The sequence below is a fragment of the Podarcis tiliguerta genome, assembly GCF_965153285.1.
Source record: "Podarcis tiliguerta genome assembly, chromosome: 9".
NCBI classification, from domain to species: Eukaryota; Metazoa; Chordata; class Lepidosauria; order Squamata; family Lacertidae; genus Podarcis; species Podarcis tiliguerta.
Window position 1 is genome coordinate 38,682,130 of NC_139542.1, and position 26,081 is coordinate 38,708,210.

Sequence of the window (26,081 nt, forward strand, 5' to 3'; positions counted from 1 at the left end):
CCTTGTAATTTATATACGGGCACGCTATCTTAAAAAAGTATTTTTGGACCAGAAGGCACATTTAAGGAAGCATGATGGGCACCAGTCACAAAATGGTTGCCATGGCATAACACAGCAAGCCTGCTGTGGGGGCATGGTGAAATTAGAGACAGTTTGGTCATTGATGCTTCCCACCCACCCAAGACGGCCAAAGGCTTACCATGGGAAGTCAGCTATGTCCTGAGTTCTCTCCCGCCTCCCACCTCTCTCCAACATCACAAACATTTTCTAATAACAATGGAGTATTTCCCAACACCAGCAAAAATATACACGGTGATCACACCACTCTTTCTCCTGCGCATGCACAGCACACATACAGGCCACATACACACGTGCATCTCTCTCAACTCACTCATGCACACACATTCCTCATATACATCTCTCCCTCTCTCACACAGACCACAGATATGCACAGACCATATACACAACTCCACCCCTACTCCTCCCGCTCACAGACCATACATGCATGTGCTCCTCCTCCTTCCCTCTCTCTTACACATGCCCACAAATCGCATGCACCTATCTACTAAGTGCATCTGTCTGTCTGTCTCTCAAATACATGGGTGTCTGCCAGAATTTCCCCTCTAACTTCCTCACAAGAAATGAGAAGAATGGTGTCTGCATGTTTTGCTTCAAGTTCTAAAACATGTCAGGTTCCAAAATGCTAAAAGCTTAAAAAAAGAAAAGAAAAGAAAAGAAAAGAAAAGAAAGCTGGGTATTATGGTTCTTCTTAGGCCTATTACTGGTTAACAAGTTAGGACTGTTGGCTATTTTCCTGGTTTGTGAACTAATATGATGCTACAGTTCCCCAATTTGGACATAACAGGAAACTTAGGACCACCCAGGATCTTTCTGTCAAAGCTGGCACACAATGGATGAGTGCTCAGCCCTCGATATTACATCTTATCTGAATATGCTATTAAAGAGTTCCTGTGCCCAATTTTCTTCTGTGACAAATTTTCAAAAAACGGTCATTATTCAGAGAAAGGTTAAGGAAATATCTGGTACTCAAAGAGCATTAGTAAAGTTAAGCTTCTACTACAGTGGGTATAAAAGCATAAATCCCAGGGTATGATCTGAGGGTACATGAGGGACACCAATTGGCTGAAGCTAAAGCAAGTCTGGGATAAGTCAGTCCCTGGATGGATGACCATCTGGAAACCACATGTACACAATCTTGGTTCCAATATGGAAGAAAGACAAGGATATAAAATAAATAAATACAGTAAGTAAAAGAGGAAGACATTATCCCCATTTTACAGAGGGAACTGATGTGTTTGCATTACATGACTGTCAAAATGCCTGTCTTGTCACAAACGAAAAAAAGTAAATCAAGCATGAACAGGAATCCGGTGTTTGTGTGTAAGAGAACCAAAATACGGAGAAGACAGTGTGTATGTTAGAGAAGACAGTAAGCTCCCCCAAGCTGCAGTCTAAGTAACTGCAGATTATTTATGCCTATACAATTATTTCCCTACTTGCCTTACAAAAACAACTTATTAAACTTTTAGCGGGCAAGTTTGCTAGCAAGTTATAAATTAAAAACCAAAATTACTAGGTTTTATGCTTTAAGTTTTCTTAGTCAAGTTAAGTAACAACTGAATTCCTGAAATCTGTACTGTTCATCATTAGCAAAACAGGTTATTTTAAAGGGGATAATAAGAGCCTATATAATGTACGCCATTTCTTCATCACCATTCTTGATGAAATGGAGACTCTATAGAACATACATGCAGCCCTGTGAATTTGTTATAGATACTCATTTCTTAAAGTCTTTTGGGGGGGGGGGGGAGAGAAAGGACCCAGTTGTGGTTAATGGATATGCCTGCTGTCAAAATTCAGATGCTAAATATCAGTTCTCAAAATGAACCGTGAAAAGTGTATAAAACTGTTAACTCACTATACGATTGTGGTAAAAAGAAAAAGAAAAAAAGGAAGGCTAGAGAATAGCAGAAATCTAAATTCTGGTTTCCCTGAGATCTTCCATTAATATCTGGAACATCAGGAGCAGCATTCTGTTACAGAATAAGGTTCTTGCATACCAATCCTAAAATTAGTAGCAGCAAAACTCTAAGCAAATATGATGCAATGATATAGGTTGTGATGCTGAACCGCTGTAGTAGCTGTGGGCCCTTTACTAATCACTTCTTCGCTAATAAAATTTTCTACAGCTCAGTATGGTATATTTTTCTCTGGTTCTTCATTACACAATATCTAGTCATCTTCTAACCACATAACAGCTACAATTTCACAATGATATTTCTACTTCTCTATTAAGTTTCATTCCTTACACATTTCACAGCAGAGAGCATGCGAAAACTGAACTTCTGTCCAGCTCTTTTCCTTCTTATCCTGTCTTTCTTATAACCCATCTTGTATGAAGGGAAAAGGTAACACATTAACAGCTTAACTTACATTATTTAATATCTATGGGAAAAGGAGAATCAGATATAGAAAATAATTTTTCACCTAAACTACCAGGGTCAAGCTCAGCCACGGACACTACTGCATTACTATAAAATAATGAATATATAAAAGAATTAGGATGTGTAACACTTACTTCAACTATCCCTATATGTTTAGGAATAAATATACAAATCCTAGTTGCATGATCAGTTAAAACACTTTACTTGGCCAGGAAGAATACCAAATACCTTAAATTTCACTATTTTCATTTTTATATTAGGTGATAGTCAACTCTTACTTACTCAGGTTGCCGAAGTCCATTTATTTCAAGAGATTTACTTTGAGCAAAACTCTGTAGAATACCCAAGGGCTTGCAACCTTGTAAACGTCAGGAAAGATTCCAGAAAAAAAACTCCCAAGTATTCTTGTACCAAAACAGAATAGCAGATTATTATGGCAAAAACTTTTGTAGATTCCTATTCCCCAGATGCAGCAAGTGTAAGCCTGTATTGATATTTATTACTTTTTTATATCAGAGAGAGTTCAAGGCAGTCTACAAACACCTTGCCATTTTATCTCCATTTTATCTTCAGAACAAGTCTGTGGGGTAGGTTAGGCTGTAAGAGAGAGGCTGGGCCAAGCTTATCAGTGAGCTTCAGAGCTGAGATAGGACTTGAACCTGGTCTCCCCAATCCTAGTCTAACCACTGCATGACACAAGTGCAGCCCTCTTCAGGACTCCTGAAACCTATATATGAAATGCTGCAAGCACAACCACTTCCCTCTTTGGTGGATCATGCACTTCTCCCCACGATCAAGACCCCCCCATGCAACCAGAGGACCAACTGTCAGAAGGACTGTCAGCAGATTTATCCTAACATGGTTACAATCCCCTTACAGACTTTTCTGCTCAACACAGGAAGGTCAGGGAGAAGGACAAGGAGCAGTCCTACACTCCCTTTAGTTTCCTCAGTAAAACCAGTGTGTGTGATGGGGGGTGGGGAGAGAGAGAGACAGAGAATGAATGACTGAATATATGCAAACACTAGGAGCCAAATAACTAGAAATACAAGGGGTTAGTGGTGACCATTCTATGTAAAACTTAAAATGTCTACAAGGTAAGCATTGTGGTCATTCACAGCAGCAATGATTGCAGCTAGCACAATAATCCAACACAGTTTCAGTGGGTCGAATATGAGATTCTTAATCTCAGGATCACGGGTTCAAGCCCCACATGGGCAAGGCAAAAGATTCCTGCATTGCAGAGGGTTGGGCTATATGCCCTTCATGGTCCCTTCGTTCTCCAGGCCTTTGTAAAGTAATATAAATTTTTTCACCAATGCCAAGAGAATAGTATCATACACTACTAAAAAGCACAATTATCACTGATAATCCCTACAGGCGTAGAATATTCAGTACCAAAGGGTAGGAGAAAATGACTACATCTTTACACAAAACAAAGAAGACTAAAGTGCTACTCTCTTTCTGCTGATGGTACTTTGATTATGTAAGTGGGATCAGACGACCCGGTGACAACTGGGAATACCACTTGGTCAAAACACACAGCAGTGAAGCTCAAGAGAGCACTTTGCATTTCAGACTCCCTTAATATTACACTGTGGGTTGCCAGTGGAAGGAGGAAAAAGTCACAAATACTCAATTTCGAAGCTTTGCCCTGAAAATCCGTAGCGGTCTGAACCAATTACAAATATTCCATGCTTTAGGAAAACAGGCCAATTCCCCGATTTACACAAACAGGCTATTTGTACTTGAATGCAGATGACTCCCTTTTTACTTAAAAAAACAAACAAACATTTTCTTCCCCTGAAATAAGTTGTAGATATTTGTTCCATACTGAAACAGGTAGTCTAGTTTAGCTGTTTCCCTGCCTGCCCGCCTGCCCCATTTAATGATGAGCCCACTACAGTAATTTCCCTGCTTAAGGGGAAAAGAACAAGTCCGTTCTAGAAGGGAACATGCTTGCACACTGGAGTGGTACAACAGGGAACTGCTCAGTTTCTCAATAATTCATTGAAAAGGTTACCAGATGTGCATGCCTGCACTGAGGGAGGGAGCAACTGCGTCACTCATCACGAGAACTGGAATTGTCAGAGACACTATCCGGTAAGGGACACATATTCCATGCAGCATTCATTATAGTAACGGATGTGGTAGTACAGAGTAGTACTGTATTTCCCAAGCAACATCACTGCTGTTTGCAGGAAAACGCTCCTGTCAGGTCATCAGTGTAACAGGCACTCCCGAGTTATGCTAGGTCCACACCATTAAAAAGGTTTATGGGCAAACACCATCACTTTTAATTGGGGCTGGAAGCTACTGGGAAGCAGCTTGCAGATACTTGAGTGAACAAGCTCCTACTTCCCCCATTTTCATCAGGTGTTGTGGAGACAATGCTTTATTTATTTATTTTTATTTCCACGGCGGCCCCATGATAGACTACATTGCTGAAATTAACTGGAAAAGTTACCTCAGAATAAATGGTGCTTGTCAGAGACTTGCACTCTGGTAAACAAAACAGTTGATGGATAAAGTAGAACGAAGCTGGCAGAAAACAACTTCTGGCTAAAGCTGCTGCACAAGATTATAAACAGTGGATCCAGGATTATTCCCAAACTGCAAATTCCCAAATCTGCTAGGGTTGTGGAAGCGCTATAAACTAACATTCAACTTTATAACAACTTTTTTCCCATTCTGTCTTGATTCACACTTGATCTCATTCTGAAGCACCTGCACTGCATTGAGCTCTTGGAGAAATTGCAGGACAACAATTCGTAAGTCAGTAGGGAGGCAAGCAATTTCGGGAACTTATATTCAGGTGGTATACATAAATCAAAAAAGCTCGTCCCATGTGGTTGAGAGGCCAGACGCCGGGTTTATAGTTGCATATGTAGAAAAGGCTTTTCAGTATACGTCACATATAATGTCTAAATGGGGGGGGGGGAGATTCTCCATGTTTTAAAACTCTAGTAATGAGTTTCCTTAACTTTGATGAATGCTTTGCTAACTCCAATGAGAGATCACAAAGAATGCCTGGAGGAAGACTGCTGAGATTATGTGAAGGCGCCAAATTGTGAGCATATCATTCTAAATAAGGTCAAGCTTCCTACCACCCTGGCCCCGCAACACACGCATTGTTGAGGAAAATAGTATTATACTATTATAGCACTCAAAGTCTGCTGCAGTGATCGAGAGCTTCACAGATTCATCTTCCACCAACTGAAGAGTACCAAATGGGTTTGTAGGAGCCGTGCTCCAAAGTGCATGTTTGGAAGTGTGTGCTTCCAAACTAACTAGAGTTTTCCATTATGTCCAAACTGTGGAGAGCTCTAAGAATCACGATTCAATCCTCTCCTCTTTGAACTAACCACTGGACCTCCCCAGTGTTAGGTTATAATGGGAAACTATGATTACTTTAAAAGAGGAAGCAGGGATGGAGAGGGGAAGGAGACAAGTCTGAGGCTCATTCTTACAACACTAAACCACAGCTTTTGTGCTCTATCTAAAGCAGCCCATGTGGGGAGGTAATCTAACTATCGTATTTGTGAAGCAGTTACTCTGGTGTTCAAAATGCCTTGGGAATAAAGTAAAATTTTTAATATTCCTCCTTCCCCTGCAATTGTAACTTATAAAGCTTGACATAATGAATCAATACCAAAAGAAGAAGAAAATAAAGGTCTGGGAAAGACAGTTTCCTCTAAATATATTTCTTTCCATAATTGCTTTAAATGGGAACTGGATCATCTTTCTACACAGTTGCACTACAAAATCTGCATCTGTGTGCTGAAAATACAAGCCAATAATGAAATGCAGGACTAAGCACCAAGTATATGATAATGTCTTATTACTACACAGTGTAAAAATTAAAGTTCTTGGTTACGTGGGCATTTTAATATATGCAATTATAATGCCTTGGAAGTATTCCATAAAATATGGTGCCCAGCTCTTCCCAACTCTATGCTGAAGTTGTGAACATCTACCTACCAGCAACGTACCTAGCTGAGATATGTCTAATTATAGTATTTCCTTTTGTACTCAGAAAATACATGCAGACAAGAATGGAGACAATTCTCTTCACTGTCACACCCATCGTCTGTCTTGAATTATTGCCATGACAACTTTCTTCTGTCTGCAAAAATTAAGACGCAACCTACCCTGAAGTTTTGTATCTTGTCCAACCAATTGGAGACATCACCAAATCTGTACACATCAGAAAGGAATTTCTAGAATGCTGGAGGTCACATTAAGTTCTTTCAAGTTTCCCTAACCCATTGTCATTCAGTGTCTGCTATATAATTTTGTATGGACAGAGGCTACAATTGGAGTTATCAAGCAAGCAAATTTGTTCAAACCAAATGAAAAGCATTTCTATAGCATGAGTCCCTAAGGTTCAAAGCCAATTTTCTTTTCTTTTTTTCATGTGGACAGGATTGCCTATTATTAGGGATATTTCAGTCCTCCATGCGTGTACAAATTAATGACATTCTGCTTTGCATTTGACAGAAACTGAGATTTAAAACTAGTCTACTGCTTTCTTCTTACAATAAGTTAATGAAATGGAAGGATAACAACAAGATTAACTAAGGGTAATGACTTGGAATGAGTGAAGAAAAGTATCTGCCTCGTCACTTTTCTGCTTCTGTAATAAAGACACTTCGGTAACAATGTATTCTTTTCTCTAAATGAAAGCAAACATCAACTAAATAAAGGTTAGCTTCCCATAAACAAGAACACTACATATTATTTAACCAACTTATCAATACCTTTGTTTGGTTGTCTGATGAAAGCTACAGAACTCATGTCTTATTGATTGTGGGACAAAAAGTAATTCAAATTATTTGAAAACCCATGTTCTTTTTTTGCTCAGTGACACAATACAGCAAATTACAGACTACAACATATTTTGGTTGCTTCCTGGTTTACAGTTCTATTTTTGCACAACCAGAAATATGTGGCCCAACAAATCTACAAAGCCTTTGTATGAGCCAAATTTTACTTATGCACATATTTTTGGACTGAATGGCCCAATGCATAATGACACTACAGAGAAATATTCACTGCTTCAGAAGCCTGGGAGTCTCTTTAGTGGTTTAACATGATACAAACAGTTCCTCTGATGGCATAAATAAGATTTTGCTTTCTGGTGCTCAACTCCCCACTCAGCCATGAAGATTGCTGGGTGATCATGGGAAAGTCACCGTCTTCATCCTCAACTACCTTGCAGGGCTGTTGTGAGAATAAATGGAGAGGGGAAGAGATCCATGTACATAATCTTGAGTTTCTTGGAGGGAAGGTGGGATATAAATGTAACAGTAATGATAATACTGTAATAATAGGAGCTTCTCACTCTCAACTCAAGGGCTGAAATCGAATACTTCCCTTAACCTTTTTTGCTTTGTCTCGTAGCTTTCAACTGTTGATGTGAGACACACATGCATGCACAAAATGGATGCAGGTTCCTAAAATCATTGTTTAAGATGGACTACAGAAGGTATACCTTTGCTGCCACCACCATGTGTTCAAACAGAAGATGAGAAGACCAGGTTGTACTCTGCAGAGGAGCTGAACTCATACCTTCCCCTAGCAGTTGCTATTCCTTCAAAAAGTAGGCTGGAGTGTTTTTTGGGGGGTGGGGTGGGGGGTAAGGGTAGCGGTGGGAGCAGAGACAATTTGTGGAACATGACCTTTGAAATTTCATTACCCCAATTCAGCTTGAACATATATGCAGGAAAACAGACAAAATGGATAGTAACCTCAATGTTTGTAATGGCAAATGCTTAGACATGTATACAGTCGACTCAAAACTTACGCACATTTAACCTGTGCAACCCTTAGTCAATAAATATTTTCTAAAAACGAATTCAAGCAAGGCATCTGAAAATAGTTTGCACCTATGCACCTTATGTTTCTCACTGCTGCCCTTAAAGTGACGCTAAAAAGCAGGAAGATTTCACTTGTTTTCAATTAACCTTGGGTATCATTAAGTCTGAACCCAAAAAAACTAAAATTGTGGTCAACCTTAAGTCAGCATCATAAACCAGCAGTGCTGTAGATCAATTATTCTTCAGTGTTTCTGAGGGTATGGGGGATGTATAGTTGTTGTTTTTTAGTTTTGATACAACTTTTGCTACTGGGTGAAGTTGCTTGGTTGCACTTTTATTTATTAATAGTTGTATTTATTGTGTTTTGTATTTATTGTGTTTTCTTCTATTGTTTTGTACATGGTTTATATGTTTTGTGAGCAACAAATGTAATAAATAATAACCTTAGACCTTCCAAATGTTGTTGGAATCCCAACAACTATCACTCCTAGCAAGCAGGCCAATGATAAATGGTCAGGGATATGGGAATTATGGTTCACAACTTCTGGAGCACCACAGATTCCCCAACCCAGTCATAAAGCAAGATTTTGAAGCTGACTTGTTTCCCTAAACCAATGTTAAGATTAACCACAGTTTGTCACAGGTTTCTAAATAATGATAAACTGCAGTTACTTAAAACAAAAGTAAGAGCTTCTGATTTCCTCCTTGATGATGTGCTGAAAGATGAGAGGACGGGGAGCTTTTTCACCAAATCTTTACCATAGCTTACATGGTTATATGTGAAAGAGGCCACAGCTGCAAGGATGCATAAAAAAGCTTGCCAAATCTCCTGCAGCTTTGGTAAATGAGGCCATTGCATCTTGTGCTACAAATCAGATGCAATACTAGGATTGTGGTGATGAGACTGAAGTGCTTTTAGAATGTTATATATCTGCATGAACCATAGCCAGCCAAATTCTACCTCTGCCCTGCTTTATTAATGCAAAAGACCAGATAACAATGTATTTAAAGACAACAAGATTATAAGGGATTCACTTAACTCGTGTAACGCTTCCTGTTGAAAATGTGAGAAAGTTGAGGAGCACTAAATGTAGTGCTTAGTCATTGCTTGCATCTTTTAACCTTCCACCTTCCAACCTTCCATATCACTTATAAGTCAAATATGATCAGTACAATGATTAATGTTATTAATCTAAATAATCATTTCATTTATATCAGTCTGGAATGTTTTTTGTGGGGGGATGTTTCTAAAGGATGTCTGCTGACTGCAATTAGGCAACGTGAGATACCTGAATGACTATGATAAATACAGACAGAGAGTCTTATGGAGCCAGATAAAACTGTAATAAAACTGTTATAAGTAATCTGAATGTGGGGGTAAAGAATGGTATTGAGAAAGATAATGCAAATAAGATTTGTTTGGGAAGAAATGACATAGCTATCAATAGCATTGTTTCCACGTATTTGGTATCATTTATGAAAGTGGCTTGTGTAAATCAGAGGAGGGGAATCTGTGGTCCTCAACTGCCATCAGCCCCAGTTAGCACAGCCAATACTCAGGGACAACAGAAATTAAAGGGCCGAAGGTTCCCTGCCCTGTCATAAATAAACCTAAGTTAAAATCCAACTTCAACCTGAAACACTGACCCTAAATGTACATACCAATGGATGAGTGAGACTTTTGGCCTAGTATGATCTACTCTGACAAAAAATGGTTCTTTAGTCCTGCTATGTGAAATCCCTTGGATGGAAATGCTTGGGAATGAAGCGCAGCCCTTTTACATGCAAGGCATATACATTTCCATTGACCTGTGGGCTCCTTCCCAAATTTACCGCTATCGCTTACCTATTAAAATATTTATACCTTGCCTCTCAATGGTATGATAAAAATTAATTGATGTTGAAAGAGTAAAACCATTAAATGGAAAAAGTATAATAGAGGCAGGAGGAATAACAGTTATGTAAACAAGCCATTTGTCACTTTCATGCGCTGGGTTAATTAATATTCTAAAAAGGGCTTCCAAAAGCTGACTACCTCTCAAGCTCTGAATTCATAGGGCTGACCTTAAGACTTTCTCAGAATGATTTTTAATGCAGTCTGTTATCAGCAAAACCCGTTGGAAACACATGCCCCATCTGCCAGCACCCCACTTGCAAAAGAACTTCTTATACTTGCAGACAGTGTGGCTTCTGCCTGCTTCCCTCTCTCTTCTAAATACCAGCTGTATGATAATGAGCGCAAACAGCTGAAAAATACTGCACAGTAACAAAGCTGGTACGAAATGGGCAGAACAACGCTCCCACTCAAAGAAGCAGTTGCAGCATGAACTTTGCAGATTAGCCATTGAACAGAGGTGGGGGAGGTTTGGAAAAAAGAAAAGAAGGGCCTGTACAGATAGCGAGAGAATGGAGAGAAAGGAAAGGGGGGGGGGGACTCAAGAAGGGGCACAAGCATCTAATGAAAAGCCTAAATTCTAAAGTACTTTTGTTAAACTGCATGAACCAATTCTTCACATTTTCTACAGCTTATTCCTGATGCACTAATGATATGCCAAGTGCCATTCTGGTCATTTGCAAGTTCAGTGTGTTTCCAAAAAGACACCAACTTGTTAATGAAAGTTTGCTATTCATTAACAAACCACTCCATCAGCTACAGGGGGCTATGAGAAGGGAAACACATATGAATTAGCACACATTATTTCTCTTATTTAAAAGTTTGCCGCTTCATTGAGGGCTGAACAGCAATTACAATCTTCTAATGTTAACTTTTAAAAATAGTTTAAAGAGCCCTTCGTATAGTAAAAGGTTGTATCCTTCCAAACTGTGATCCCGCTGTAATGACTTTTCAAAACCATGCATGATTGCAGGTAACTTGGTTGGTCAACTAGAAATCCAAAAAGTTTGTTACACAGTGGCTACAATTTAGTGCCAAGTAAACCAAATCCTACATTGTGTGTAATTTATATGCAACACTAGCTTAAGTTGCATATTTATACCATTTTTCTCTTAGTCATGGGGTGGCAAACTATGCAAGTCACTGAATCCTTCCCCCGCTATCCACAGGGTAGCCATAACCGTCATGCTCTACTTGTGAATTTTTGAGAGGCCAGTGTTAGAAGCAGAATCCTGGATTAGATGCAAATTGGACTGATCCAACAAGACAATTGTTTTCTGTCTGCATGTTGCAAGCCCAGAAATTTGAGAATGGACTAAGTAGTTTCTGAAGGGCATACGGTTTATAAAAAATATATTCCTCTTATTACATCATTTAGCTATGCATTCGCTAGTGAATCATACATCAACAAGGTATTAGCAAAATTTCAAAATTAGTAAAATTTCAAAATGTTAGCTATTTTAACCTATTTCTATACTGCTTTTCTAGGCAAACTCCATCCAAAGCAGGTTATGAAACTCCAAATTACAATGATAAAATCATCTGTATTACAAAACTGGAGCTATTTTCCCATCTCAAATATTTCCAACTAAATTATACTCCAAATAGTGTCTCTAGTGCTCCTGAGTTCATCTGATCCCTGCCAAATTTAAACCACACTGCAAAGGAACAATCGGGAACACACTTCTGCCACACCCACGTCTGCCTTTGGCCCACAGAAGGTTGGCCACATTCCAATCTCACCTTTGGACTGAAACTAGTTCCCTATCCTTGCAGTAGATCAGTGAAAGCAGTGTATGGGTTTCCTCCATCAGTCGTGTTGGTTATAATCCACAAAATTTCTTCTTAAAGTGTAGTTTCTTTAATGAACTCTGTCGGACATTTCATTCTAGGGATCATTTCCAAGGCATATAGCGCTGTATTCCATAGTCCGTACTTCTTTACTTATTATTTTTCATTACACTCTAAATATAGGAGCGTAGCATATATAAATACGCAACCCAATTCATCATGGTAACTCTAACAAACTACAATCTCAAATTCTCAAAGGCTGCTTAGCATCTGGGAGATTGTACTTTATAAAACAAAAATAAATTTTAACTATTCACTGCCAAAGAGAAACAAAACTAGATATAATATTTTTCCACGGAGGAAATATTAAAAAGAAGTGGATACAATTGTGAAACAAATATGATTCATATTAATTAATGTCGTGTCATTTTTGTCCATTAAATTTTTACAGTACTTTAGAAATGTATTTGGGTGTGATCAATACATGATAGACATCTCTATACTATCACTTTCGCAAAGCATAATGAAGACCTAATCCTGTACCTCCTTATTCACAATGATACTTGGAAATGAGGTGTTAAATTAGAGTCATGTAAGATTTATCTGGAGTTTTATGCTGAATGTTAATTACATATGAGTACTGTTTATTGCCACTCTTAATTTTGAAAATCTTTGAATTGTACAGCATATTAGCCTCTGTTGTATTGGCATATTTCCCCTCCATATTTCCCCTCCATCCATTACTTTAAGTAGAATACATAAGTTGAAAGTAAAAATTCAATTTTACGTCAGCTATAGAGACTGTTGTTGGGCAGTCAACATATAAATAATACAGAGATATATACTTATGTCACACCAACAGAAAATTGCTCTAACACAATCAAAGAAAATCTAATATTGACAACAGCGTACATATGGTTTTGCAGTACTTAATTTACTTCAATCATTAGAACAGGCACGATTCTGGCAATATCTGCAGATTAGGGAACTTTAAAAATAGTACTACAGTGCCCCTACATGTTCACTGATAGAAGAGCAGCTCAACATATAACTTGCCAGTCAAGTGAAAAGCACGTAATCAGCTAAAACATTAGCACATGCTATTATAGTGTGTTTATGTAAACAGAAAATCAGAAATATTCACATTTGGAAGTATGTTCTGCATGGTAGTCTCCTTTAGACAGATTTCCAGCTGTCTAACGGCTGAAGGGCTTGGCAGTACCTGAAAGATACCCCCTCCCCTGTAAACACTCCATTTACCCTAAACTCCTTGCAGTAAAGAGTACACAAATATAACATGTAACTTGGGCACACACAGGTTATAGGATATAAACTGACTCTCACACATGACTGTTAAGTGTAGTAGTACTTCAATATCACTGAATGTTTACAAACACTTTAATTGATATGGGGCAAGTTTAACTCTGTGCCACTTTTGTGCAAACTCCTTCTCGGTAGCAGTCATGTGAGACCATAGCAGTTTTGATGATAAATTGAGATCAACAGCATAAATGGAATTACGTTTTTTCTTTTGAAAAGATGCTAAAGAACATGAAAAGATGAAAATAGTGTCATGGTGGATTCAGAGTTGTAAGCATTGTTGTCAGAGGCATACCTAGGCTCCCCTTGCACCCTTGGCAAGGGGATGTAGGACCCCCCTCCAAAAACCCCAACATGGTTCAATAATGACAAACTTAGGAATTAACAGCGCAATCCTATAAATGTCTACTCAAAAGTAAACTCCACAGAGTTCAATGGGGCTTACTCCCAGGAAAGTGGGTGCACAGGACTGCAGCCTAAATCTGGCAGGAACTTCTGGCAATACCTCGCTTGCCTTTTCATTACTTCCGACAAGGCGCCAGCAGAAAGGCACTAGTTTGGAGGCTGTACCTGATTGCGCACTGTACTCAGAAGTAAGCCCTGCTCAAGTCAATAGCCATTGCTCTCTGGGGTAAACATGCACATCCTGGAAACTGGTCAATGTAGGAAAGAAACCAGGGAAAAGCAACTTGGCTGTGCTAAATTAAACATCTCACCTGATGTTTCTCCATCACCACATCAGCCCCCCTGGACAGAGAGTCAAGCAGGTGTGTCCTCATGGGGAGCCCCACTACAGACTGACTGGAGAGGGAACTCTACAGAAATTCCTCTGCTGAAGCACCTAGAGGGAAGTGATTTTGCACCCCCTGGCCTGCGCTGTCGACAAGGGCCAATGCAGCCAACCCCAAGGTACACCTCTGATTGGTACAATGTTTCAGAAAAATGTGGTGAGAAAAAAGTGGGGGTTAAGGTAATCAATAATTATGTTGATTCAGGTTAAGGTAATCAATAATCTATGTCATAAATGAGTTTGTCTGTTTAAGTAATAAAATCGATGTAAGATTGGCAATTCCATCCCTTGATCCAGTTCCGATCAATATAAAATGTATTTTTTTAATTAAAAAAAAAATATCCCTCTCTCTCTCTCTGCTTGCTGCCTACCAACACTTATTCAGATGTTCTCCCTCAGCTGAAGGTCCCACACCCCTGCTTGGTAACTATAAGTTTACTCCCATGTGTTAATATGAGATGGAGCTTAGAAATGCTATTTCACAAGTAGATGAGCTGCAGGAAGTTAAACAGAGGGCAAATCTTCAGTTGGCATAGAAAGTGAGTTGGGTGCTTTCTCAATGCAGGTATGATGTGAGGGCTCCATTGCCTTATAAACAAACTTCTGGGGGTGACATGTCAGTAGTGAGCATGGCCAGAGACAAAAGTAAGTGGAGCAACAGAAGCATCTCTTACCTTTTTTTTACAGGCTACATTTCAGTCAGTCAGTGGTTTCCTACACACATAAAATCAGAGGCATTACCGCATTTCAAGGACACTTCCTGTCAGGCAAAAGCACTTGAGGAGGGTGTGGAGCAAGGGCATTGAGGCGTGGGGCCCAGGGAGAGCCACAGGCTCAAAAGAGAAGCCTGAAAAACCATGTATGTCCCCCACACCTGAGGTTTCCCACTCCTACCTTAAATAAAGAATTACACATCAATAAATCAAATGACTCATTCCAGTTACAATCTTGAATCTCTGCTTTTTAATTACGGGTTCTGTTTTACGCTGTTTCACTGGATTGCTAACTAGCAGATTTGAATCCTTATTAGAGGACCCAACTAACTGCATTGCGTACTTGTAATGGTGTGTCAAATAAGAGATGGTTATATTGAGTGAGGTTAGTGGGTTACATTCAAAGCAGCACTAACGTGAACTGGACTGAATCTTCTTGAATTGCAGAGCCCCTCTAGATGTTAAGCATATTCTTCCCTCCATTTCCTAACTTCTTTGACCATTTTCTCAAGCATAAATCTCTACTGTCCTTTCCTTTAGGTTCCTTTGCCTCCTTGCCAGAGAGCTTCCCTGTATCAAGGGCAGGGGTCCTCAGATTTTTGACTAGCCTTGGTATCCCGACAAAATTGATGCTGGTCATCAATCTTACCAAAGAGGTACGGTCTTGTCTCTGTCATCATGTGGGCATCTGAGATATGATTGACAACCCAGAAGCAGAGCACAACTTCATGTGGAGAAGATATTCTACCTTCTAAAGCTCAGGAACTCCATCTTTGGGAGGTGGTATAGGCTCAGCTCTGTGCTTGCCAGAGAAGAGAAGACAATTCACTATGGCAAATGTGCGGAACAAATTTGTGGACGCAGGATCCTGAGATCTTTTCCCACTGCTCAGCAGGATTCTGTACATTTTGCAAAGTCAACAAAATGACAACTTTCCTGTCTCTCATAGAAACCAGACTGCAAACTGTAAATTTCATGAGAAACTGGAAATTATATGCCACCACACCAGCTTGGTCAGTCAATCAATGTCAGAGGTTTCACACAACATGGATTTTCTGGGATCATTGTAAAGAAAAATAAGCAGACTATATTGGCTTCACAGCACTTTACAAGAATAAACTATTAACAATATCTATATTGCTTGCATTATACATAATAAAGACAGGAAAGTGATATTTAACTCCATCACATTATTTTAATTTCACCTACAAACCATAAAGCAGGAAGTAGTCAATGCAACAACATTTTCTGTTGCAACTAATCTTCAAATGTAATAATTTCACACATTTGTGTGCTTTTAATGCTAGTATCTATACATTTTATTTTGCCTTTTATCATCTTTATTCAGTACTTTTTTGTCTTTTGCAAATCATGTATTTCATGGTCTGATTTAATTTCTGGTATAGGGAAAGATAGAGTTGCAATGTGTTAACAGCAAATTTACAGGTCTAAGTAAATAAAACCAGTAAGATTATCACAATTTGGAATAAATCCCCTGCTTCCATGAAAATGTAACTTGACAGTAATTGGTACCAGTTTAAATATAGATGAAGAGAAATCACAGCAACGATAAAAGCTTTGCACCAACTTAAACATAATAAGCAACTAATAACTGTCTGAAGTACAATCTGACAAATACAAATTGAATTTAACAGCAGACAAGATCTAGTAAAACTGTTGCACTGGTGCCAGAGTTAAATTTCTCCACTAAACAAGTAAATTTAGGTTGGGTGAGAATTTTCTTTTCTTTAGGAATCATTTAATTGCGCTGGTGGAATATCAAAGGATTCCAAAAATACTCTCAAATTTCCAATGTAAATGTTTCTGCAAAGAAAATTATTTATCCCGTTTGTGAAAATGTGTCAACAATGTAGCATGGCAGATTTAAGGTTTGCAGACAAGGAAAAAAGCAGTGGGTTGATACAATTTTAAAAATGGACATAAGGTATCCTAGACTACATCTGTTACTGTTACTGTTATATATTGCATGCTAGAGGGCTTAGCAGAAACAGCTGTCTGCACTAACAGTATCACATGTTATCTGTGCCCAATAATCATAAAAGAAATGAACTCAAGTTTTCACTGCACCCTATAAATGGCCATTTTTGCACTCCACTTCCTGACTCCCTATTGCAAAATGAATGAAAACCAAGCTCTTTGCAGGTGCAAACAAACTCATTTTGCTTTTCCTTCACTATTAGAAGGAACAGTGTTGCACACTGCTGTTTGCAAGAAGAAGGTGAAAGCCGGGCTCAATTACCATCCCAGAAGCTGGCTATTAATCACAGGCTCATAGAATTGAGGAGCTGGAAGCAGCCACTGAGGGTCATCAAGTCCAACTGTCTGCAATGTAAGAATCATAACTAAAGAATCCCTGATGGCCGTCCAACCTCGGTTTCAAAATCTCTAGTGAAGGAGAGTCCACCACCTTCCGAAGGAAGTCCGTCCCACTGTCAAACAAGCTCTGACTTTCATAAAGCTCTTCCTAATATTTAGTCAGAATCTTCTTTCTTGTAATTTGAATCCACTGGTTGCCCTCATCTCAAGATTCCTCCCTTGTTTAGTATATTTCATAAAACTGAATGTTGGGTGCTTGGGTGCAATTCTGAAAATTCAAAGTGTATACATAACAAACATTCCAAATGCGCAGCTCAGTAAGAAGGCAGAATGTTTGCAGAAGACATACACAGATTAAATTGGGCCAGCAAAGGCTCAATATCTGAAATGAAATCAATTGCTAGTAGGGTTCTGTTTATAGTCAGACTAGCGGGAAGACCACCTCACTCCTGAAAGCAGTATCTTGGGATTGGCGGAGCCTCTCTAAGTGTGCTGCTGAAGAAAACGTGCTATGAGAAAAATGTGAATGGAATGCAGCAGTACTAAAGCAAATAGTCAAGACTGCCCGCATTCTTGTCAGCTGTTGGTGTTATCACGAGAAGAAAACATACGGTGGTGCTATTAATAGAAAGTTGCCTTTGGGGAATGTCCACCATTTGTAGTCTCAGAACAATTAGAAGTACAAGTTCATTTTATCAGTGACGAAACATCAACAATGTAGGTCAGAACCAACGTTTAATAGAATTTGAGGGCATTTATAAATACAGTGGTACCTCGGGTTACATATTTAATTCATTCCAGAGGTCCGTTCTTAACCTGAAGCACCACTTTAGCTAATGGGGCCTCCTGCTGCTGCCGCACCTCCAGAGCACGATTTCTGTTCTCATCCTGAAGCAAAGTTCTTAACCCGAGGTAATATTTCTGGGTTAGCGGAGTCTGTAACCTGAAGCGTATGTAACCTGAGGTACCACTGTATTATCATGTTGCTCCTATGATTCATCACGAAACACAGAAAAGAAGACAGCTTCATATTCAAAACTAGGAGTTGCCTCATTTGCGGTGATTTGCAATTACCGGTAAATATTTCTCAGACAGACAAAGAGCTATGTTAAATAAGGCAGGGCTACTTTTTCCTCTGTACCATGTAAGCTTTCTCACTACCTTAAAGGTCCTCCACAAACTGAACTGCTGGGATAAGTATGTCTTGAAGACATTTAGAGGAAACAAGTGCTGAACTATTTATCTCAGGAGCAGAGCAATAAGAGATAATTGCTAGGCTTCAGAGACGTAGGTTGTGTATATCTAGGGTAGGGATGAGGGATAAATTGGTTCAGTTTGCATTTTCATGTGAACCCACCTAATTTGCACTTCATAAACAAATACACAAACTGGAATACAGCTTATCCTTCAAAATTTGAACCGCTTCAAATTTTGTGATGCAGTTCTCTAATTAAAGAGCACACACCCAAAACATCTCTCTGGGGAAATATGTACAAAATGTGGTAAGGGAAAATGTCTGCATATATTATGTTGATAGTAGGCATCACTGTATACAACACAAATATTATGAGCAATATGCATGGAATTATGTATGTGAATTTTGGTACAGTTTTTTGAAACTGCAAATGGACAGGCAAATGGAACAAGCTTTAAAATGAGAAAAATACAGCATGGACCTATTTGCCCATACCTACTTAGCTGCAACCCTAGCTTAGGTATTTCTGTTGAAATTATACTGTTTTGAATGAAAGATTTTTTATTTTTTTATAATTGCATGATATATTGTTGTAACCTGCCCTGAGTCCCTTATTGTGAAGGGTGGGTAACAAATCTGATAAATAAATAAAAGTTGGTATTATAATGAAGACAAGAGGAGCCTTCCAACAAAGAGTTTCGTCCTACTTATGGTTCCAGCCAGCCAGCCCATTATTCCCATTATGTTCCCTCACCTTGGTTTTCTGTTCTTCCAAAGATCAATAAACATTCCATGCACACCAAACATGGTCAGTCTTCACTGGTTGTTTTATGGGTTTCTCCCTTTGGGTTTCCCCCCTCCAAATAAAATGTACTTCTCTAAACCTTAAGGCTCCTTGAAGTCCAATGATACTTGCTCTCTAAGTGCATAAATAATGATATTTTGACTGCACGGGCATCCATAATCACAAAATGTGGTTGCTATTAATACTTATGTATGCCTGACAAAACAACACACGCCCTACAAAAAAGAGCACCATTCCACATTGTGTGTTTCTTATATTAGAGACTATCCAACACCCTGAAAAGTGTCCGTCAATAGACATAGTCAGAGAACTAACTCCAGGCATTTAGCTGGGCTTCAAAGAAAAAAATCAAAATCAAAGTAACTTTTAGAGCTCAAAGAAGTTCCCCAAATTGTAGAGCAATGAAATAAAGAAAGAAACTGCTGTTGTTCAAATTGGGGGTGGGCGGGGGGATTAGACTTTATTTAACAGGTTGCAAACCCTTGTATTTGTTTAAATGTGCTCCTGGGATCACGGTACAAATAAAATGGAAATGTAACCAAACACCTTTCTTAAATTCTAGATAGGTAAATATTAACATATTTGCACAAAAGACACCCAGATGGTGCAGATCAGGTAGCTGGGTTGCTCAAGGCTAAAATCATAGAATTTTAAAAAGAAAACTAAAGGAAAATTTCACTGCAGTGCTCAAAACATTTGAATTGCATGTCAGTGATCAAAGTCTAGCACAATACGTCCGAGATTTACCTGCAATATAGCATTAGTAGGGTATTTCTATATCACAATATACTTTTCATGTCAATCCCTCTAGTCTCACTATTTTCATGACACGGGATTTGAAAGTTTTTTTATTAAAAAAACCCTATAGCAATGAAAAAAATCTCTCAGATTTAAACTGACTAAAATTTAAATTCTATTTGTATTGTCATACACATTTTAGTATGGTTTCACAGAAGTGAACGAAGAAATGTAGTTTTCATTTTGGGGAATATTCCAGTCATGTTTAAAATCTAATAGTGTAGAGAACTGAGAAAAGTTATCTGGTGTTTTGTGCAGAGCATGTGGTATATTACTTAAGGTAGAGCAGTGATGTGAGAAATGATCTCTACTGCTGAAATGGATTATAACCCATTGAAACAAATACTAGCTGCAAATTCCCAAATAAATACTGAATAAGCACATATAACCTTCATTATGTGCTTAAAATTAAGGGCATCAGTTTAGACAAATAAAAATGAAGTTACTTGAAGTTGCCAGCAATCAGAGGTAGCTACAGCTTTCAAATTCCACTAAACCATGTTCATAAGAGTGCATACTTTGATGGAGAGACCATAAACTACAGTCAGGTATGTCATTGTAGAAGCTCAAAAGGTAGCATGAACCATGAACAGAAGGCATGAAATGAGCACACCTAAACGGATGCCTATGCCATGCACAAGAAAAAAATACATGCCAAATAATGATTATTAAGTAATAGTGCATGTTACTGGAAACTTTAAAGTGGAAAGAAAATAATTTTATAGTATGCACTGTGTAATTTACAGTTGATATACACATTAGTCATCAATATTTAATGAGATTAATACCATTCTTATTTACCAGTGTGATACATGTATAATTGCATGGGTTTCTTTATAAATGTTTTGTAGCCTGAAACTTCTATTTCATTTAATTGAGAATATAAAACAGCACATCTGTGGATGCTTTAATTTTAAGAGATACATTTTTAAGTTGATACACTATTAATTCTTCACAATATTATTTTTGTAAGAAGATCTAGCATTTTTCATACAAAGAAACCAGTAACTAGCACTGAGTCCTACTTTGCATCTTCATAAAGTAATAGAATAATCAGATGGCTAACTGTTGTGTTCTGTGACCATTTATAGTAATGTGCTCAACACAAGCTGAATATAACTAGTGCTAGAGATGCATAAGACATGAACTGTCAGATCTCATAACAAAAGTATTTTTACTTGCAAGGATTACTGTAAACATTTGACTGCTACCTAATAATTGAATTCAAACAAGGAGAAAGTTGGCATCAGCCAATTGAAGGTTTAAGTAATTAGGAGAAATTCAAAGTGTCATTCATTTCTAGAACTTAAATTTGCTTCCATGTTCTTTACCAGCTGGTTTTTACTGAAGAGAACTTTAGATTTTGCTATAGAAAATAAATCTGAAATTTTCAGAAAGCTTGCTGGGCATTATCAAATGTTATTTTAAAGTAAACTGTAGCACACACACGGGCAAGCAGCTCAAACCACTAGCCACTCCAACCTAAAGTGGAAGTAGACATCTCATTCTGACCCTTATTATGACACTGAACAAGATATGCCACTCAGGATAGACATAAAGAAAAAAACATATAATTAAGTTTTGAATTTTACTTGTAATAAAGTGTTTAAAATCACAATTAAATTTAAATGAAAGGCTACTGGCTCCATTGCAGGAGCCCCATTTGCAGAGGGGCCAGTGTTGTTCTGTAATACACAAATTAACAAAGTACACTTAATTTCCCCAACAGCATTATTTAATACAAAAGTTTGAAGCTTGTATTATCTATGAAACATTTCATGTAAGGAGTTACAAAGAAAATATTCGCACAGCAGCACTGAATGACTTATCCTGCAAAGACACCATAATTATTTTTTACAATTTGATGTTTTAATTTATTCTTCAACAGAATTGGAGAACAATCTTTGAAAACTACATGTGCCAAACATACTGTTAAAGCATGCACATATACATGATTTTTCAAATTATGTAGGTTCCACAAGAAAATCGCAAAGGGAAATAACGTATGATCCTTCATGGACCGAAACTGCCACGCTAGAGCTATGGTTCTTAAAGATACAGTATACAACAGCAGGCCTTCACATGCAAGGGGACAAAAATAATAGCACTTACCCGTCTACGACAGAAAGGAAGGCCTTGCGCAATGATGCTGATGCTAAATATCTTCATCACAGTTTGGTGGGGCAATGGCGTTTTTGTACTTGGAAGATCAACAGGAACCAGGCCATGATTTACGGGTGATTTTCCTGGTTTTGACATTGTACAGTTCTCACATGGTCCAGAATTGTTTGTAACAAAAGGGCATTACTAAGAAGCTCAACAAAATTGGTTTCTGGTGTAACTGAGGGTTTTTAAGCAAAGGATTCTGCTTCCCAAGGCCTGCTTTCCTTTGTCTCAATCTTCTCAATCTCTCCTACCAAGTGTCTTGACCTGTCTGCTGCTTAGTGAAGTGCAAGCTCTCCTAGTATAGAGCGGAATTATAAACGACTATGCCGACAGACTGTCCCTGCCAATCAAAGAGCTATTGGCCCACCCATGCAGTATCACTAACACATACACTGTCAAAATAGGTGACATTTAAAAAAAATGCAATTGCTTAGAACTAAAATAGCAAAGCTTCAAACTAGAATCAAATGCGTAAGTTATGGTTTTGACTGATTTTTTTAAAAGTGGGAGACGTTGCCCTAATACCTTCAGATCAAACAACCTGAAACAAAATACAACATAACATTTTCTAATTATGTAAGGAGAAATTAAACCTCTTCATGTTTGGGATTATATATAAGAATGCAGTACCGTATTAATATGAAGTGTCTTGCCTATGTTCAGAATGAGCAAGATACGGTCAGGACTATGTCAACTTTGACTCTATCTCTTGCTTACAGAACAGTGACAGCAGCCGCAATGTGAATCGATTTAGTGGATTTGCCAACCCCAGAGTCACTATGAGAGCCAACTCCTTTTTTACTAATTTGCTCATTATTGTTCTTTGATGAATATTGGTTTTTCTTATTTTTGTCCGAGATGCTCCCCATGAGTTGATGAATGTAAGGTGTAACTGGTGGCTGTGTCTGACTGGGAGGAGAGGGTTTCTATCTCCTCAGGAGAAAAGGTGTCTGCATTTCTCCAGGTGAGAGATAGGCAAAAAGGAGTAGCTTTTCCCTGTTGCATTTTGATGCCTTGTATATGATGTGCTTCTGTAGTTCTCAGTTGTTTTACCTATGCACGTAGTTTAGAGCTATTTACTGTTGCCTAATCACACGGGTGGCACTGTGGGGTAAACCACAGAGCCTAGGACTTGCCGATCAGAAGGTTGGCAGTTCGAATCCCTGCAACGGGGTGAGCTTCCATTCCTCGGTCCCTGATCCTGCCAACCTAGCAGTTCAAAAGCACGTCAAATGCAAGTAGATAAATAGGTACCGCTCCAGCGGGAAGGTAAACAGTGTTTCCGTGCGCTGCTCTGGTTCGCCAGCAGCGGCTTAGTCATGCTGGCCACATGACCCGGAAGCTGTACGCTGGCTCCCTCGGCCAATAAAGCGAGATGAGCGCCGCAACCCCAGAGTCGGCCATGACTGGACCTAATGGTCAGGGGTCCCTTTACCTTTACCTTTAAACACGCTGCTTAAAATGTGGAATACGTTTTGAATGTGTATTTCATATATTCATTCTTTTTTGTAAAAGCACAGATCTCTCTTGAAATAGGAAGCAGTATGTAAAACAATTAACTAAATAAATAAATCGTTCATGGTATTTACCTAGATTAGGAGGACAAGCTATAGCACAAGATAGTCAGCATTTTTCTTTTCAAGCTATGACGCTAATAGCCATGATTGCTATCCTCACAGAAACAAACAAACAAAAAAGTTGCAGCCATTTGGGGTGGGAAAGGATAAACAAGTAGGGACACTGCAAATCACGGGAACTAAGAAAACAGGAAGTTGTGGACGAAGTTTGGGGAGATGCAGGAATAAATGCAAGGGAAAGTATCAGAGGAATGAAGGCTGATGGTCCATTTTCCAGTATCCTATAAATTTTGGGTCTGAGCTGGGCTGCCAGCATCATGCTGCTCTCCTTATAGGAAGCACAGAAGAAATATTCTCAGAGCCTAGGAATAATAAGCATCCTTGTGCAAATTTCCAATGGCACTGAGGGCAATCTTAGTTATGCTTACTAATAAAGATTGGATCACCACTCAGATATTTAAAAATGATATTGAGTTTAAAGGGATGGTACAAAGCAACAGCTATTCCTAGTCATGATGTGTTACCCATACATTACATTACTCAAAATTTATGTAGAGTGTATAAAAACAAAAGTGGTGATGGGCTGAGAACTGATACTGAAATTGCTGGGCCATTATCGAAATTGGAATTAACTCGCTTGGGAGTCGCTGAAATTTTAATTAAGTTATTATGAAAATGGAATTTTCACTGACCATATAGTAAAAAGTTGTTTACAATGAAGAGAAGTATTACTGAACAGATCACTTGCAAGCTGGAGACAGTGAAACTTAACAGAACTCTTATCTTGTGAGCATCTGCCCTCAAATGGATAAGAGTGATCACTACAACATTTAGCATTACTCATACTGCTTCTTATGAGATACTTACTATGAGACACAAAGCAATCTGGAAGTTAGTTGTTTTTCATAAGTAAGATTTTTTAAAAATGTTTGCCATTAAATGTTAACTTAAATCAGGGTGGCAAATTGTTCTTTTAAATGTGATTTGCAACCCACTGCACTCCCTAATTAATAAACACTTCAAATTCTGCAGAACCTGACTGCTTTACTGCTCCTGACAGACATGCTGGCCTAAGGGCCACACTACACATATTTATGTGGAGACCAGAGTGCAGAAGTGCTTCTCATTTCTGTGCCACATTAAGTGTAACAGTAACACACCCCACATGAAGTAATTGTTGGTAGGAGATAAGTGAGTAGATTTAAAACAGGTATTCCACAGGATGAGAATAATACAGTGGTACCTCGGGTTAAGTACTTAATTTGTTCCAGAGGTCCGTTCTTAACCTGAAGCACCACTTTAGCTAATGGGGCCTCCTGCTGCCGGAGCACGATTTCTCTTCTCATCCTGAAGCAAAGTTCTTAACCCGAGGTATTATTTCTGGGTTAGCAGTGTCTGTAACCTGAAGCGTATGTAACCCGAGGTACCACTGTACATCACAAAGCTGTGTGTCCCAGTTATCACTGGAGATTTCATGATATTGGTCTGCTCATTATAACTCACCTGCTTCCCTGGTTGACCTCAGGAAGGGTTGTGCTACTGTTATATTTCATAAGGCATAGAAATGAAGAATCATAGGGAAAGGGAAAGGCTTCAAAATCTAAGCAGTAATATGCACAACTTTGTTAACTGTACAAGGCGCTACCATTTGCAGAGAACAGAGTACAGTGGTACCTCGGTTTTCGGACCTCTCCGTTACCGGATGTTCCGGTTTTTGAACGCCAAAAAACCAGAAGTAAATACTTCCATTTCCGAATGCGCCTTGGAAGTTGAATGGCTTCCGCTGCATGTATCTGTTGTTTTTCACAATTTTCTCTACTGAACTGGCAGGTCGCCCTTTGCGCCTCAGTTTTCAAACGTTTTGGAAGTTGAACAGTCTTCCGGAATGGATTATGTTAGAAAACTGAGGTTCCACTGTATATGTTTTTAAAAATGCATTAGCTAGACATTTGTTGAGTATATTTTGAACAGGGAAGTATTGTTGTTTTAAATCCTAACTTCTGCTTCACTTGCCCTACCTGCTTTCAAATTAACATTTCACGAACATTTGTCTTCCTCCTCCATTAAATATTTCAGAAAGTATTTCAAATATGTAACACAAACCCCAATGATCGTCTTGCATTCTGCAAACATTCGAGAAATGTCAGTCCAATCCTTATCAGCTATAACATGATTTATCTCATGATTAAGTATAACTCTTTGGTCGTCTCAGGATAGTACCAGCTGTTAAAGAAGTACTACAGCTGCTCTTCAAGAATTCAGTGGCAGATTGCATCTTTGTACCCCAGTACACCTTTCAAACAAAATATACCATAAAACAGCCAAACAAATATTCTTATCATTCTCCAAATGCAGGGAAACAAAAAGATAGGTATGTATGCTGCACTTTAATAAGCAACAAGCTTAACTGT

The 26,081-nt window shown here is 38.6% G+C and overlaps 1 protein-coding gene across 5 annotated transcripts in view; it reads right to left on the minus strand.

Moving 5' to 3' along the window:
* The window catches only part of FBXW7 (F-box and WD repeat domain containing 7), a 116,729-nt gene that overhangs the window by 39,293 nt on the left and 51,355 nt on the right, over positions 1-26,081 (minus strand). Inside the window, exon 1 of one of the 5 annotated variants that reach the window (XM_083457318.1) lies at positions 22,040-22,386. The exons of the other annotated variants lie outside the window; for them this stretch is intronic. Within the exon in view, the coding sequence (XP_083313444.1) occupies positions 22,040-22,186 (147 nt within the window). The 5' untranslated portion in view covers positions 22,187-22,386. Of the gene's footprint in view, positions 1-22,039; positions 22,387-26,081 lie in introns of those variants that run through there. 5 annotated transcript variants of the gene reach the window in all.